We start from the raw sequence: 16777 nt of genomic DNA, 5'->3' as shown, positions 1-16777 counted from the left end.
TTATAGTGATGTTTCTAAAAGGGTTTTCTTTCTAATAGATTTCGGCCCATTAATAATAACAATCAAAGCCCGGCCCAGAAAATTATAAAAAAAATAAAAAATTGCAGATAGAAACGAGAGATAAGAGTGAAAGCTTCCATTTTTGTTACCTTGTTGCTGCTTCTTCATCATCTACTTTTAAATCCAGGTATATTTACTGTAGATTACAATAGGGTTTGTGTTTAATGCAATGAAATGGGATTTTGATGAAATGAATGACTGAATTCTTGCTATTTGAATTGATGCTTCTATGGTGCTTTTGATTGAGAAGTTGGATTGAGTATTATTCATGATTGATTTGAATTTTTTTGATGGGTTTGTCAAAAGATGTGTGAATTCAATTGCTCAGTATCTTGATGAATTGAATTGTGATTTCATGAAGATACAAAGTGTGACGGATTATTGGTAAAGACTATCTTTTTGTATAGCTTATTTGTTTACAAGAGTTCCCCGTTGCAGATAATGCAATACCCATCTCTGTTCTGGGCCTCTTCTAACTTCTAATCTAAGAACCTGAATCTGGAGAGTGAAAAGCAGAGAGAAAGGGTTGGTTTCCAATGCTTCAACTCCTAAAATGTTGCAGTCCATTGATACCTATCCGCCGTTCTTCATTCTCTCGCTCGCAGAAGCTGAGTCAGATTCTCCGCCACCAGATACTTGTTAACTGTGAAAAGTTAGGCCTTCATAGAACCACAGCTCAAAGGTTCAGTTGTGTCCCTCGAGCTCAGTCTTCAATACATGGAGACATACCAGAAGGAAAATCGCTGATGGAACTATGGGTGTACAATACAATGAGCAAACAGAAAGAAGTGTTCAAGCCGAAGGTGCCTGGTAAAGTTGGCATGTATGTCTGTGGAGTCACTGCTTATGATCTCAGTCACATTGGCCATGCCCGTGTCTACGTTTGCTTCGATGTTCTTTACAGGTTCATCTCTATCACAACTCTTTTGGTGAAACGGAGATGAGAGATAATTAATTTGTTGAATTTTGTTTCTGAATTAGGCAGATATCTTAGGCATTTGGGGTATGAAGTTTGTTATGTTCGCAATTTCACTGATGTTGATGACAAGGTGAGTGATGCTTTGTCTCCCATCTTCTGTATGCTTTTAGTTGTTAAAAGAACCCTAAAAAATCCATTCCATTTTCTTTTAGTTATGTAGTGTTAAGGAGAAGAACTTATCACCTTTCAAACATGAGTTCATATACTCTACCACTTAACTAAATTAGTCTTCATACTTATTTAATTATTTAATATCCTATTGGATTCAATAACCAATTGCTTGAGACTAGACTAAGTTTTGATAAACACCGTTTTCAAATGTGATCAGATCAACACCCACATGAGAAAACTGACTTAAATAGTTTTTTCAAATGATACCAATTTATTAGTCCTTATTGCTTCATTTTTAAAGTTCAGATACACCCCCATTTTCAAATGTGATACCACATAGATCCATTCCCACATGAAAAATTGACAGAAATGGTCTTTACAAATGAAGTATACTTATTGCTTCATTTGTATGTTAATGATGGAACAGTGATGGGATATGTTGGAGGCAGATTAGTTACTTTTTCATTTTGGGATGGTGGGAAAGTTGAATATCTCATACCAACAGCTTTTTCAATATGTAATTGACAGGACTGCAATTTTCGAATTATGTAGATAATTGCCAGAGCAAATGAATTGGGGGAAGATCCCATCAATTTGAGCAAACGTTATTCTGAAGAATTTCTTAGGGATATGGAGCACCTTAACTGCTTAAGCCCTTCTGTGCAGCCTCGTGTCTCAGATCATATGCCCCAAATTATTGACATAATCAAGCAGGTTAGTCAATTTTCTCTGTCTCTCACTAAATCAAGTTCTTGGTAGTTCAATACCTAACTTCTTATCAATCTTGATGTGAAAGCTGTTCACTTTACTATACCACATTGGCTGTTTTGGCATTCCATTTTTCATATTGGTGTCCATAAAAATCTACATTTGTTTTGTTTGTAAATTTCACAACGATATAATAAATAATATGTTTCATGATCAGAACAAAAATACCAAATGAAACAAAACTACACTATAATTTGGATCATTTGGATCATGATCCAAAAGATAATCTGGATCATGAACCAAAAAAGAGATCTTGTATGAAACAAAAAAAAGAAGTCACTTTCACTTTTTACTTTAGCGATGTTTCAATGGGACTTTGATGAAGATTGTGACAAAATCCCAGTTTTCAAATAGGCTCATTTATTCGGGTGAGATGCCAGCTCATTGACCCGTCTCCAAAACAGGCCAATTGTTGATTGAAAGATGTTTCAAGATATATATAGACTTTGACTCGTCTAATGATTCCTAGATTCTTGGCAAGGAAAGCGCCTACATAGTTGACGGTGACGTATACTTCTCAGTTGATAAATTCCCAGATTACGGGCGTTTATCTGGTCGAAAGCTTGAGCATAATCGAGCAGGTGAAAGGGTAGCTATAGACACAAGGAAGAGAAATCCTGCTGATTTTGCTTTATGGAAAGTAAGTCTTCCTATTATTTGGATGATTAATTTCTTATTTGAGTTAATAAGTTTATTTGATGATTGTTATTTAAAATCATTTAACTATCTGGATTCAACTCGAAGCCTCAAACTAAGTTAAAAAAATTAACCCAAAAAATCTGGTTTAATTGCTTAACTCTTAATCTAGTAAAAAGTCATTTTAACCCCTACAAATTAATTAAGGGAGAAAAGTCTTTAAATAATCAACCTAAGACTTAACTCATTCTGCACTTAAAATCCAATATTCTTGCATTTAATTCAAACACATGCCTTAATGATCATACCATATGGTTACACGACTATCCTAATCAGCATGGCTGTTTTTACACGCACTGCAGTCTGCTAAGGAAGGAGAGCCATCCTGGAACAGTCCGTGGGGTCCAGGAAGGCCAGGTTGGCATATCGAGTGCAGTGCCATGAGTGCTGAATATTTAGGTTTCCAGTTCGACATACATGGTGGAGGTATGGATCTTATCTTCCCTCACCATGAAAACGAAATAGCACAGAGTTGTTCTGCTTGTGATGACAGTAATGTTCGTTACTGGATACATAATGGTTTTGTTACAATTGACTCCGAGAAAATGTCAAAATCGTTAGGCAACTTCTTCACTATCCGTCAGGTATTGTCATTCATGTGTGTATTCATACCGCGCATCATTTGTCATTCATGTGTGCAAAATTGAGATTAAGGAATGTAGATATTATTTAAGAAATAACAGAGTTAACCAAGAACTGAAGATGGGAAGGAAGTAATTTAAGCCATTTTAGAAAGTACAGAATACAAAACAAGCCATACAACTTGAAGAAACAAACAAGGAAGTACATACATAACTGTTCGTTTATTTTTTAACACGTCTATACAGGTTATAGGTCTTTATCATCCACTTGCTTTGAGATTGTTTCTAATCGGGACTCATTATCGAACCCCGATAAACTATTCTGATGTACAGCTCGAAAAAGCTTCCGATCGAGCTTTTTATATTTATCAGGTATCTATCTATCTATGCCATCTTATGTTATGTTTGTACATAATTAGAATTAGAATTAGAATTATAATTCCAATTTTGTAAGGATTGGAATTGAATTACAATTTAAGTATTATATTTGGAGAAATAATAGAATTGTAACACTGAAGTGGGAAATGATGGAAATGAAACTTTAAAAAATTATTTAACTATAAATCTAATTTCAATTCCTTATTTTAAGTAAACAAACAAAGGATTTGTAAATGTACCCTCATTCCATTTACAGTCCGAACCATACATACCCAAATGATTTTATGTTGAAAATCCCGAATTATTTGTTTTTCCAGACATTATATGATTGTGAAGAGGTTTTAAGAAGTAAGGATAACGTCGTGAAAACAGAAGAATCTATTCCTCAAGGTATTATAGATTGCATCAACAGATTCGAGGAAGAAGCTCGGTCTTCGATGTGCGATGATCTTCTCACACCTGTCGTCTTGTCTGCAATGTCTGAGCCATTAAAATTTATAAACGATTTGCTACACACTCGCAAGGTATATATATTTATATATAGGCCTTGTTTAATGTGGGTTATTTGGGATTAATTTCAAATAACCTGAAGCTTGTTTGATATTTTTTTTCAAAAATAAATCTTGGTTTATTTGGATAAATCATTAAAACATCCTTAGTATTTAAATTTTAAAATTGTTATAAATGTAAGTAAGGTCGCTTGACATTTTAGTTGATGATTTGATGGAAGAAGTGATTATTTTCAATAACCTACATTAAGCAAGATTATTTGAAAATAACCACTTGGTTATTCAAATAACTCTAGATCAAACAAGGTTTATATGAGGGAGTTGAAAAAAATGCAGGGAAAGAAGCAACAGTCAAGAATAGAGTCACTAGCTGCGTTAGAAAACGTAATCAAGAGTACACTAAATATCTTAGGACTCAACCCGGGTAGCTACGGACAGGTATACTCAAAGAACAGTTATTCATAAAACGGTTTAATAATTTCGAATAATAATGATATGTTCAACAAACATGACAGATTCTAGAGCAGTTGAAGGAAAAGGCATTGAAGCGTGCAAAGATTACTGAAGATGGGGTTTTGAGAAAGATTGAAGAGCGGGATTCTGCGAGAAAGGAGAAAGATTTCGAAAGGTCTGATTCTATAAGGAATGAATTGGCTGCTGTCGGTATTGCTCTTATGGATAGTCCGAATGGAACTGCTTGGAGGCCGACTCTTCCTCTCGCATTGCAAGAACAGCCAGTTGCTGCAACTTAAATTGGCTAAGAAATTTTTTCATAGGTATTTATTTACCCAACTATTGATGAAATGATTAGAGATGTTTTGGTATTTTTGGATGAACCCATTATATTCAAGCTGCTTTATTGTATTATATGAGAACTAGAGGCATATGAAGTGACCTTGATTTTATACTATTTATTTATGCTAGAGTTTGAATTAAAGGCATATGAACTAAAGGCATATGAAGTGACCTTGATTTTATACTATTTATTTATACTAAAGGCAAAGGTGGGGTGACTTTGAATTAGTAGACAAAATCAAGAACAGTGCTCCAAACAATTTAAGTCAATCCAGATATTTTTTATATCTCATTTATTTATGTTTGCAGCATTATTGGTCAACAATCTGTTGACTTTTTTTGGATCAATAATAAATGGTTAATGCAATAATATTTTTGACTAAATGGAAATAAGTAGCATTATTGGTCACTAAATGGTTAATGCAATAATATTTTTGACTTTTTTTTGGATCAATAAGTAGTAAAATAAGTAGTTTTATTATTAATATGTTTTTCTTTTGAAATGGTTAATGTAATGATATTTTGATATCGACAAGAATGAAAAGAGTGATAGGAAGAGGGAATTTGAGAGAATGATGTCTTACTATATCACTAGTTGGAAAAATAATAAAGCGTACGAAGAGAGAAATTTTGTTATTTTTTCGACCAATTAGATTGTACCACGTCATTACCTTCTCCATTCACTCTTTCAAATTCTCTCAATCATTTATTTATAATCAAATAAAAAAAACTCTTTTACTTTCTTTTGTGAGCAACAGAATCAGTTTTTCTCTTGATAATCAGATGTAAGTTGAAAATCTTAAATATGCACCAAAGAGAATCAAATGGACTTACAATGAAACTCCAACAAAATTTATAATTAAGATCATGTTTAGATTATTTAGAAACGAAAATTGATAAAAAAAAAAAAAAAAATATTCTTTTTGATAAATTTTAGATTAAATTATTAGAAAAAAAATTATCAACTTTTTTCAACTAGTAGGAAAGATTTTAATTTATTTTTTTAATTATTTGTATATTTTCCAAATATTACTGCGCAAATTTTTTTGCGTAATTTAAATATTTTCTATCAGAAAAATTAAATAAATATTAACTTTTTATAAAAGGGTGTTAATAGATTATAGATATCTTTATGGGTAATACCTAGCTATATAGATTGAGTTGTGGTGGTTCAGAGTATATTTCTTCACGGGTAACGATACTTGAATCGGGCATTACAGATGGTATTAGAGCCGATCCGGTGGTATAAACAAAGTGTTATGGGGAGCACCTCTTGAATCCCGTGAGAATAAAGTGTCAAGTGGGTCACTAGAGTCCTCACCGGGGGAGTGTAAGACTATAAATGGGATCGCGTGACTAAGTTAAGGAGATTGTGATAGCACACATCAGGAAATTATCATAAATATAAGCTTTTTTTTTAAGAGTGGGGCTAATAAACCATAAATATATTAAATTATTAATATGTACTTTTTAGTTTGAGCGGTGGTGGTCTAGTGATTTGTTCGACGATATTTGTAGTCTATTTTCTTATTGACAAATGTATCCGAGTTCGGCTACATAAATAAAAGTAAAAAAAAAATGTATCCAAACTCTTGTTTGCCAAAGATTTGAGTGATAAGTCCTCTACTAGTCATGTTTCTTGGATTATTTAATAGCGGTACTTAAGGTATTATTTTGTAATTTTGTGCGGCTTATGTACATGAATTCATAGAGGGAACACCTTGAATCAGTTCTGATATAGTCTTTTTCAAATTAGTCAAAGAAAAAAATGTAGTCAAATTTGATTTCATATATAGGTAACCAAGATTGTAAGCATGAATTCATATTTAAAGAGATAAACTCCAATGAGTAGTTAAACAAACATTTCTCAAAATTCTAGGCCTGAATTGAATTTTGCAACAAGTGTTAGTTTGTTATTAATTCAAATATAAAATTAATGTATTTATTGTTATACTATTAATAAAAAAACATGTTTACCTAATACATGTTATTCCAGCATTTTTTTAGACTACTTTAAAATTATTATTTGAATTATAAATTATACTTATTTTAGCAATCAAATAATAATAGTTTTAAATTAAATATGTACTACAAATGAATAAAAAAAATTCCTTCTATAATATATATAGTGTTTGAAAAACTTTCCTTATGACCAATTAAAAATATTATATTGTATTATTAACAAATTAAGATCATTATAATTAACTGAAAATATTACATACATTTTTTTTCTTAAATTAAAAGCATATTATAATAATAAAAAAAATTACACTACATTAGATGTCTAATTGTGGTATAATCATACTGTTGGGATTTACGAAATAGGATGAGTTTTTTTAGTGGCAAGGAAAACATTGTAATCTTATTTTTCATTTATACAAATTGGTCAAAATAAAATATTCTTTATCTAGGTTTTACCTTTTCAACAATATTATATCTCTAAAAAAATTTTATATATTCATATTAAATTCAAATAAAATCACACTTTTAATTTTGACAAAAAAATGTAACTATAACTTGAAAAAAAAATCACTTTTCAAAAAAAATTGAGCGTGTTTATGTTTTTGCTAACCTAATTTTTAAAAAATAAATAAATAAATCAACTAACTAGTTAAATTGAGAACACTATAATACATTTTCATATTTTAGTTCCTTCACAATTGTAAATATATATATATATATATATATAATTTTATAAAATATTTTAGATAAGACTTTTACCAGTTAAATTATTTAAACTTAGAGACAGGAGTTAGGGTGAATCGAAGCTCATAAAAAAAAATATTTACGGTATAAATGTGACATTACCATTTAGTTTCATAATTTTTTTAATTTAATACACTATTTTTTTTATCTAATTTAAAAAAAAAAAAAAACTTACTTTTATATACTCTTATTTTATTCATAATTTTTTCGTTATTTTGTAAGTCTTCTAATTTTTTTTTCATGCCCACCCAACTCAAATTTTTGAATTCGTCCCGGTTTGAACTTAAACTAGTCGGAAAAAAAAATAACAACCTTATCATATAATTTAAAACCCTAAAAAACTATGTTCAAATGACCAATTGGAGCCAAAATTCTTTAAACAAAATTTGAAGGTGACCAAAATTTTTTTTTAGATGTAACTAGTCGAGCCTATAGATCAACAAAGTACAGTCTCTTAATGGACGAAGATAATACAAAATAAATAAAAATATCCAAATCAAATCATAAATATGAAAAAATAAAAATAAAACTTTGGTGAGCACATTAATTAATGGGACCTAGTACAAGGACTAGACTCGTGGGTCTCACTCGAATTTAACATCACAATTATTAATCCCTAAAAATCCAAAAAAAAAAAAAAACTGCTAAATGGCGTATCAAACACACCCCATAATTCCATTGAACTTTCTAATATGGTAACTGAAAAATAATTCCATAATTAATAGCTTTTATTGCATTATCAATATTTAATTTATGTAAGACTAAATTCAAATATGATCCCTTTTTATGGAATTAAAGGAAAGAATATCTAAAATGAAATTTTATTATAAAGCTCATTAAGGAAAGATTTCCATAACTCCCAAGTAAATATCAAGAGAATCACATATGTTTACAAGAACGAGTATCAAATTATAATATATTTAAAAATATAAGGACTTATTTTTTAAATTTAATGTAGTGCGTTAATTAAGGGAAAATTGCATTTATAGCTCTGTATGAATATGACCGTGACCATCCATTGTCATTCAATTCACCAACCCAATTTTTTTGTAATAAATAAAAACTCTTCAAAACCCAAAATAATTTCTCTCTCTATTTTACGACCGACCCTAGAAAGAGATCCGACCGGTGGCCGGTGGGAAGATATAGACGGCGGCGGTGGCGGTTACCGGTGAGTTTTGAGTGAAGAATGAAGCCTTCTTGGAATGGTTTGGGAATGGTGGAAACTATATATGAGGATGAAGATTTAGAAAACGATGTCGTTTCAACATCTTCTACTCTTTCTGTCTCTCCGAGTCCATCTGATTCTAGAGTAGTAGAGCCAAGGTAAGGTAGATTTTAACGGTAATTTAGTTTACTTTTGAGAAATGACGGTTATGTTTGTCGTATTGTTGTTGTTGTTTTTTAGGTTATTGATTGATAGGGAAGCAGATGTGTTGGTACATGTTGAAGATTCGCATTTCTATTTGCATAAGGTAATTTTAAGGTTTTTCATCTTTATTTACCCTTGGTTTGTTTATTTCAAATTCAATTTCAATATATATATATATATTAGGACTAGGATGTGGATTCTCAAAGTTAGAAAGATTTTGAAATTTTTGTGGGTATGTAAATTGGTTATTTGCCAAACAAAAATATTTATGATGAATTTTGAAAGAAAGGAAACACAAAAAGATAATTTAATTCGTATCTTTACAATAAATTTGTTTGAACAAATTCTAACATATAAGTCTTTTGTTAATAACATTGCTGCTACCTAAGATTTCGAGTCAAGAGATTATTTCCCGGGCTTATTTGGTACATTTTTTTTATTTTTGTTAAAAATCAAAATAAATTATCAATAATCCATGATTTTTCATTTGGATAATTTTTACAAGTAATTTTGATTGTGACAAAAATTCAATCTTATTTATAGGAAAAAAACAATGGAATTTGAAAAATCCTTGTAATGTGATAATTTGTAACTGTCTAACTCAAACATACTCTAATATTTTAGATCATTACATTTTTCACTTTTTTAAAAAAAAGAAAATATATAAAAATTGACATGGATTATCAAGCTATTTTTACTTTTTATTTATTTATAAAAGTGTTAGTTTTGGAGAGTCTTTGTTTAAACTAATTTATTTGAATTAAAATTAAATAAATATCAACAAAAATGTAGAATATTATTTTTTATAATATTTTAAAATATTAAATATAAAGAGTATTTTAATCTTTTGAGGAAAATAACTCAAATAATTTATTTTTTAATTACTTATTAAAAAAAATTATTTCAAAGAGAAATAAACAAACCATTAGAATATGAGATAATAGCTTTCTCCGAATTGCAAGAATGGGGAATGATTCAGCTTTCTCCAAACCTACTTTCATGTATATGCAGTCCAAGCCATTAAACACCTACTTATTATTTATTTATTTTTATATATGTAGCTTAATTTTCTTTTCTAAATAGTGTCAAATAAGAATTAAAATTTCATCCTGTATTTCTATTTCATTCTCTATATTTTCAATTTTATTTAATTACTATTTCTTCAATTTTAAATTTTCAGGATATCTTAATATCTAAGAGTGGTTATTTTAATCGTCAACTAAAAGGATCTTCTGAAATCACCATTTCTCCTCCCCTAAAGATAAAAGCAGACACTTTTACTCTCATAACAGACTTTTGTTACGGTTCAAGAATTGTCATCACGCCATTTAACGTTGTTGACATAATAGTAGCGGCTGAGCAGTTGGAACTAACATCGGTCGACGACGATGAAGACCTTCTCGAAAAGGCCGACACCTATTTTCGCCAATTTGCCTCGTTATCCGATGATTACGCTTCGGTCGTTTTTCGCTCATGTTTGTCATTGCTACCCGAATCTGAAATTACGTCATTTCTCGTAAGTAGATGCATACACGCCTTGAGTTTGACTACGAATATGGACCATGTTTTACGTTGTATCGACGAGATAAAGACCGTGAAAACGGAACAATTTGAATTAATTGTTGAGGCATTGCATCATCGGCTAATGGATCATGACCTTATCTATAGAATTATTGATTTACATCTCCAGGTAAACATGTCTTTATCATTATTTTTTTTAATTAATGAATTTTAAAATAAAACAAAAGTTAAGGGGTCTTTTTTTGAAAAAAAAAACAATAACAAATTTATATCATCATCGTGAACAGGTAAATGGGGAGAAGTTAACGGAGGAGAAAAAAACCCGGCTATGTAACTTCATAGACTGCGGTTCACTTTCGCCGGCGGCAATCATGAACGCCGTCCAAAACCCTAGAATGCCTCTCCGATTCATGGTCCAAGCCATGTTCATAGAACAACTCAACACTCGTCGAGCACTCTGCTCGGCCGCAAAAGCCCACCCAAATCCGATCCCCATTGCCAATACCAGTAAAGTGATCACATTAGGGTCAATTCTCCGGCAAGATGCTTCAAACCGTCAAGTGGGTCAGCTGAGGGAAGCAATGGATGTCACAAGTTCCCGAATTCAAAGCCTGGAAGAAGAACTGGGTTGTCTAAAAGAGGTTCTTAGGGAATCAGAGAATCGAAATCGTGGGTCTGTGAGTTTTAGGATGATTCGACCGGAGAGTAAGATTGATAGAGGATCGGTTTCATCAACTGAGTTCAGGGGATTTCCTAGGAGAGGTAAAATTGTTGAGATTTCGAACGAATCATCAGATGGGTCGAATCAGTTTGGCGATTCTTCGACGAGTCAGAAACAGGGGATGATGAATTTTAGGAAGAAATTGATGATGAGATTGAAGAATGCGTTTCGAAGAGGATCTAGCTCAGGAACAGAGACGAAAATGGATAAGAAGAGAGGAGATGAAGAATTTGACGGCACCGGCGGCGGCGGCGTCGGAGAAGTTTTTATGATAAAGAAGAAAGAGATAACCAGTCGCCGGCGGTGATCTCACTTTCCGGTTAAAAGCTTTACTTTGTCTTTCTTATTAATTAATGAAATGTAGATCTGATTCTTCTTTGAAAGTCTTCAATATTGATGAGAATTTAGAGATTCAATGCAATTAGAATTATTAGTGTTATTTAAGTTACCACAATTAAATTGTTTATTTTTGAAAAATATTAATATTTAAATTTAGATAAATTGATGTTAAAATCGCTCACACATTCCTACTGGTTCAATAATAAACATCTTATAACTCCAAAACACCATTGGCTGAATTGATTATTTTATAAATAATGATGATCATTTTAAAAATTAATTAAGTCTATACTTAATATAAATAAGTTTAAAATATATTAATTAATTTAAATATACTTTATTTTATAATCTTCTTTTCTTACATATATAAATATACTACAATATTTCTTATACTTTAATAAATCTTATAACTATTATTTTTTTATTTTATTAAAAGATTATATAAAAATTCAAATTAAAGACCAAAATTATGGTCGGATGGATATAAAGTCAATTATTAATATTGGTTTAATATAAAAAAAAATATTTTATGCATACACATTTAGTTGAAAAATCTAACTAATTAAATCACTTAATTTTTATAATTTTATCAATCTCTAATTTCAATTCTCACTAAAAATACACTATTGAAATTAGGAAAAAAGTTCACTTAAAACGTATGCAGAGTCGACTTCGAGTTTTGGGCTGACCCAACTTAAAATAAATGTGAATTTTGATTGACAGCTAAAATAAAAAAGATAAAAAAAAATTTGGTGAGGTTAGAACAACTAAATAATAATCTTAAATTTTCATCATAAACCACTATGATAGACATTTTTATGTTTAAAAAATGCTAGAAATGTCTTCTTTATTTTATTTAATGGGTTGCCCTAATTCGGAGTTTGTTGGGCTTACCCTAGGGCCGACCCTAGACATATGTACTTATACAACTTGCTCATTTAAACGTATGAACTAATAACTTAAGGAAAAAAGTTCACTTAGACCTATGTACTTGTACAATTAGCTCACTTGCACGTATGTACTAATAAAAGGTCATTTAAACATACATACTATTAAAAATTAGCTCATTTAGCCTCTTTTAATAACCATAATTAATTTTTATTTTTAAATTTATATATTTATTAATTAAATATTAATATATTTTATTTCTCTTTTTTTTTTTATATTAATTAAACCAGATAATTTATTTCATTCTTAAATTTTTTATTAATTTTATATTAGTTTATTTTTTATCTTCATATTTTTTATCATTTTTTTATTTCTCATAGATATTAAATTCTTATTTTTTTTAAAACTTTAGTAACTTATTTATGAATTTTATATTTTACTATAATATTTTTTAAAGAATTTTTTATTTAATTTAATAGAACAAAAATGAAATTAATAATTTTTTATTTAATTTTATTCATAACTTATAGTAACAGCAAGTAACATTATTTTATCTTGATTATTACTCTTTTGGTGTTTGATGAATGAGTTGTTATTATTATCTAAATATTAATTAATTAATTTTTATGTTAAATTTTTTTTATTATTGAAAGTATAAGTTATTATTATATTCAATCATTTAGACCAAATAATTTTAAAATAATTAATAATCCATGTTAATAAAAAAAATATATAAAAAAATATATATAAAGTTAAAATAATTAATAATGAATGCTTATATATATATATAATTAAAATAATCAATAATAAATACTCATATAAAAATAATAAAATATTTATAAAAAAAATAAAAATAGAGAGTTCTTTATTAATAAAAAAGAATAAAAGAGAAAATATATTAATATTTAATTAATAAATATATAAATTAAAAAATAAAAATTAACTATGGTTTACTAAAAAAACTAAATGAGTCAATTTTTGATAGTACGTATGTTTAAATGAATTTTTATTAGTACATACGTATAAATGGGCTAGTTGTACAAGTACATATGTCTAAGTGAGTATCTTTCCTAAAAAAATGTCATTTAAATATATGTACTATGAATAGGCTCATTTAATCTCTCAAATACACGTGTTGATGTGACCCTTTTCTTTTGATTCCTCTCAATAAAATTTGTTATGAAACATTTTAGGGGTAAACACCTATCCGAATAAGTAGGGTCAATAGTTCAACATTTAGGCAGTAACTTTTAGCAATAAAATGAATTTGTCTTTTAGTAAATTATAGATAATTTTTATGTTTTTATTTATATATTTATTAATTAAATATTAATATATTTTTTCTCTCTTTTTATTATTAATTAATTAATTAATTCTTTATTTTTATTTTTTTTATAAATTTTTTTATTATTTTTATATGAATATTTATTATTGATTATTTTAATTTTATCTTATATATATATATATTAATTATTAATTATTTTAATTTTATATTTTTTTTATGTTTTGTTATATTAACATTGGTGATTAATTATTTTAAAATTGTTTGGTCCGAATAATTAGATATAACAATTATTTATCCTTTCAACACAAAATTTAATTAATTAATAATCAAGAATTAAATAATAATAATAACAACAAACAACAAAAGAGTAATAATCAACCTTAAATAAAAAATTATTAATTTTATTTTGTTTATATTAAATTAAATAAAAAAGAAATCCTTCATACAAATATTACGATAAAACAAATTTATAAATAATTTGCTAAAACATTTTTAAAAATAATTAGAAATAAAAATTGATAAAAAAAAATAAAAATGAAATAAAAAAAATTAATATAAAAATAATAAAAAATCTAGAAATGAAATAAATTTAAATGGTTTAATTAACGAAAAAACTGAAAGAAAATATATTAAATAAAAAATAACTTTTATTTACTAGATGAGCCTAAATTAGTCTCATTTTTTTATTATTATTATATGTACGTTAAAATAATCTTTTATTAATACATACGTTTAAGTATGATAATTATATCTAAATAAACTTTTTTTTCTTCAAATTAGGTAAGAGCGTTAAATTTTGAATCATCTCTCATTAGGGATGAAATGGGTGGAGGCAGTACGTTAATGCATTTATTGTCCTCTAGAGTGATTTTTTTACTAATGTATCACCGGTTCAATTTTGAAAAATTCTTGCGGTACTGTTTATTGGTTAACCGGTTCTAACGGTTCCGATTAACCAATTTTTTAGCGGTTTAACCGTAAACCCGTAATAATTTAATCATATATATTTGTATTAGTTATTTTGTAAATATTAGATATATTATAAATAATATTTAATAATATATATATATATTTATTATTTTTAAATTTTAAATTATAATTTATATAGAATTATTTAAAAATAATAATTTATATAGTTATTAGTTTAAATATTAATATTTTTAAAATACATTATATTGTTACTATAATATAATATATTATAACATATTTCTAATATTATAAGATATATAATATAATATATTATAACATATTTTTAATATTATAAGATAGATAAAAAATGGAGAATAACAATAGTACTTATGTAAATAAAGATTTTGAAAAAAAAAATATTTAATAAGTTTAATATTTAATTGAATAAAATTGAATTATCGGTTCACAGTTAAACCGGTTAACCGACCGAAACCAGTAAAACCAAAACCGGTAAAACCGATATCAATACTGACCGGTTAACCAATTTGTAAAATAAGAGATAAAATCAGATTTAATCGAAACCGTTTAACCGACCGGTTGAACACCCCTAGATTCGATAAAGAAAAAAAATTATATAATAAAATTATATAAACGGAATATTTAATATAATATATATAAAAAGTTTTCAATATAATTAACTGATCAGATGAATAATAAGTTTTCAATATAATGTGGTAAAGAAACCAAAACTATGTATATTTTCAATAATTATCCTAGATATATTCGGTTCTTAATTGAATATTTTAACCTTTTTATAGAAATGACTAGAAATGCGTGTGACTTGTTATTTAATTAATATGATTATGCTGAAGTAGTAGGAATCCATATGGTGAGAATAAGATAAACATATGGTGACCACGTCTAGTAAGTTGTTGTAGAAGTTAAGTAATAATATAAAATAATTAAAAAGTTATTGGAGTTTCCTTTCAAATATCACTATAGAGCACTTGAGTTATTTATTTATTTAAAAGAGTAGCAGGAAACTTCACTTCAACTTAGTACTAGTGATGTCAATGGATATCAACAAATTTAATACATGCAGATCAAAGAGTAAACTTGAAATCCATCGTATTCAGGGATACAGGGATAGGTATAAGTTATAATCGACACCAAATTTCATATCCAATTCATACATAAAAAAAATAGCTCATTATATATTAAAATTATCATATATATTATCTAGAACTTTATTATTCCAAACATCTCTTCTATCCATGTATAAAGTTTAGCATTTATTGTCTTTTTTTTTTTTCCTTGCCTTAAGTTGATAAATTGCATAAGAATAAGAATGATGAGAGAAATGTTTCTTCTTTTTGCCCTTTACATGGAATGATATTAAGAAATTAAGAAAGTCAATTTTATCATCAAACTATATTGAAATATTCACATATATCACAGAATTAATTTTTATTCGTTCATACCACTTTAGTTGAGTTTAATGTTCATTTATGTCACTAGTTAACAAAAACATCAAGGTCTGTTAAATTTTCCGTTAAATGATAAAATATTTGATTAACATGTCATTTTTCAAAATTGATATATATTTATTTTTATTCACAATTCTAAATAATAAAACACTTACATTTTATGCATGAACTAAATAATCTATACATTTTGAGAGGCATAATAATAATTCACTTTTTTTTAATTAAATATTTAATTTTATTAACATTCCTAAATAATAAAACAAACAACTTTTACCTTTCTTTGTTACCCTAATTCACTATGAAATAAATTAAAAACATACCTAACATTAATAAAGATTCATATAATATCATAAATTAATTATATAGCAGCAAAATTCATCATTCCACATATTTATCCAAAATCATAATAATGTATTCATTACATATATCTACTCAAATTCATAATAATGTATTCATTACATACATCTATCCAAATTCATAATAATGTATTCATTACGTACATCTACTAAATGTTAAAAGTCTACCTCCTTACAAAAACTTCATATACCAAAACCTACCAATTCATTTAGTAATTTGTCTTTTCTAAACAATTTTCTTTTTTTTTTTTTCATTAACTGCATCTTCTTGCTGTCTAGTTGAAATAGTTGTTGTATCTCTTCACATCAGGCCTTG

At 27.6% G+C, this 16777-nt stretch overlaps 2 protein-coding genes across 4 annotated transcripts; both read left to right on the top strand.

Moving 5' to 3' along the window:
• Positions 1-76: 76 nt before the first annotated feature.
• On the top strand, positions 77-5019 carry LOC124919304 (cysteine--tRNA ligase, chloroplastic/mitochondrial). Of its 3 annotated transcripts, XM_047459528.1 has the most exons (10): positions 77-187; positions 499-964; positions 1046-1109; positions 1703-1864; positions 2388-2558; positions 2917-3198; positions 3442-3567; positions 3891-4097; positions 4419-4520; positions 4598-5019. In XM_047459528.1, exons 2-10 carry the CDS (start codon positions 597-599, stop codon positions 4832-4834), a joined length of 1719 nt encoding a protein of 572 aa, XP_047315484.1. In that variant the 5' UTR covers positions 77-187; positions 499-596; the 3' UTR covers positions 4835-5019. The 3 variants fall into 3 exon arrangements, with proteins under 3 accessions (XP_047315484.1, XP_047315485.1, XP_047315486.1); XM_047459529.1 differs by lacking the exon at positions 77-187 and having other exon boundaries at positions 489-964; XM_047459530.1 differs by lacking the exon at positions 77-187 and having other exon boundaries at positions 751-964; positions 1042-1109.
• A 3622-nt stretch (positions 5020-8641) lies between these two features.
• LOC124922265 (BTB/POZ domain-containing protein At3g49900) lies at positions 8642-11712 on the top strand. Its single transcript, XM_047463001.1, has 4 exons — positions 8642-8909; positions 8992-9058; positions 10136-10645; positions 10764-11712. The coding sequence occupies exons 1-4, from the start codon at positions 8773-8775 to the stop codon at positions 11502-11504; spliced, it is 1455 nt and encodes a 484-aa protein (XP_047318957.1). The 5' UTR covers positions 8642-8772; the 3' UTR covers positions 11505-11712.
• The last annotated feature ends 5065 nt before the right edge of the window (positions 11713-16777 follow it).

Source organism: Impatiens glandulifera, chromosome 1, assembly GCF_907164915.1.
Source record: "Impatiens glandulifera chromosome 1, dImpGla2.1, whole genome shotgun sequence".
Classification (NCBI taxonomy): domain Eukaryota; kingdom Viridiplantae; phylum Streptophyta; class Magnoliopsida; order Ericales; family Balsaminaceae; genus Impatiens; species Impatiens glandulifera.
Note: the sequence above shows the minus strand (reverse complement) of the source record. Positions and strands in the feature narration are given on the sequence as shown.

Bases quoted from the DNA above. Each gene is read 5' to 3' on its own strand.
- LOC124922265 (XM_047463001.1), top strand. From the start codon at position 8,773: ATGAAGCCTTCTTGGAATGGTTTGGGAATGGTGGAAACTATATATGAG. The intron at 8,910-8,991 runs GTAAGGTAGATT...GTTGTTTTTTAG, and splicing joins TCTAGAGTAGTAGAGCCAAG to GTTATTGATTGATAGGGAAG. The intron at 9,059-10,135 runs GTAATTTTAAGG...TTAAATTTTCAG, and splicing joins CGCATTTCTATTTGCATAAG to GATATCTTAATATCTAAGAG.
- LOC124919304 (XM_047459528.1), top strand. From the start codon at position 597: ATGCTTCAACTCCTAAAATGTTGCAGTCCATTGATACCTATCCGCCGT. The intron at 2,559-2,916 runs GTAAGTCTTCCT...CACGCACTGCAG, and splicing joins CTGATTTTGCTTTATGGAAA to TCTGCTAAGGAAGGAGAGCC. The intron at 4,098-4,418 runs GTATATATATTT...AAAAAAATGCAG, and splicing joins ATTTGCTACACACTCGCAAG to GGAAAGAAGCAACAGTCAAG.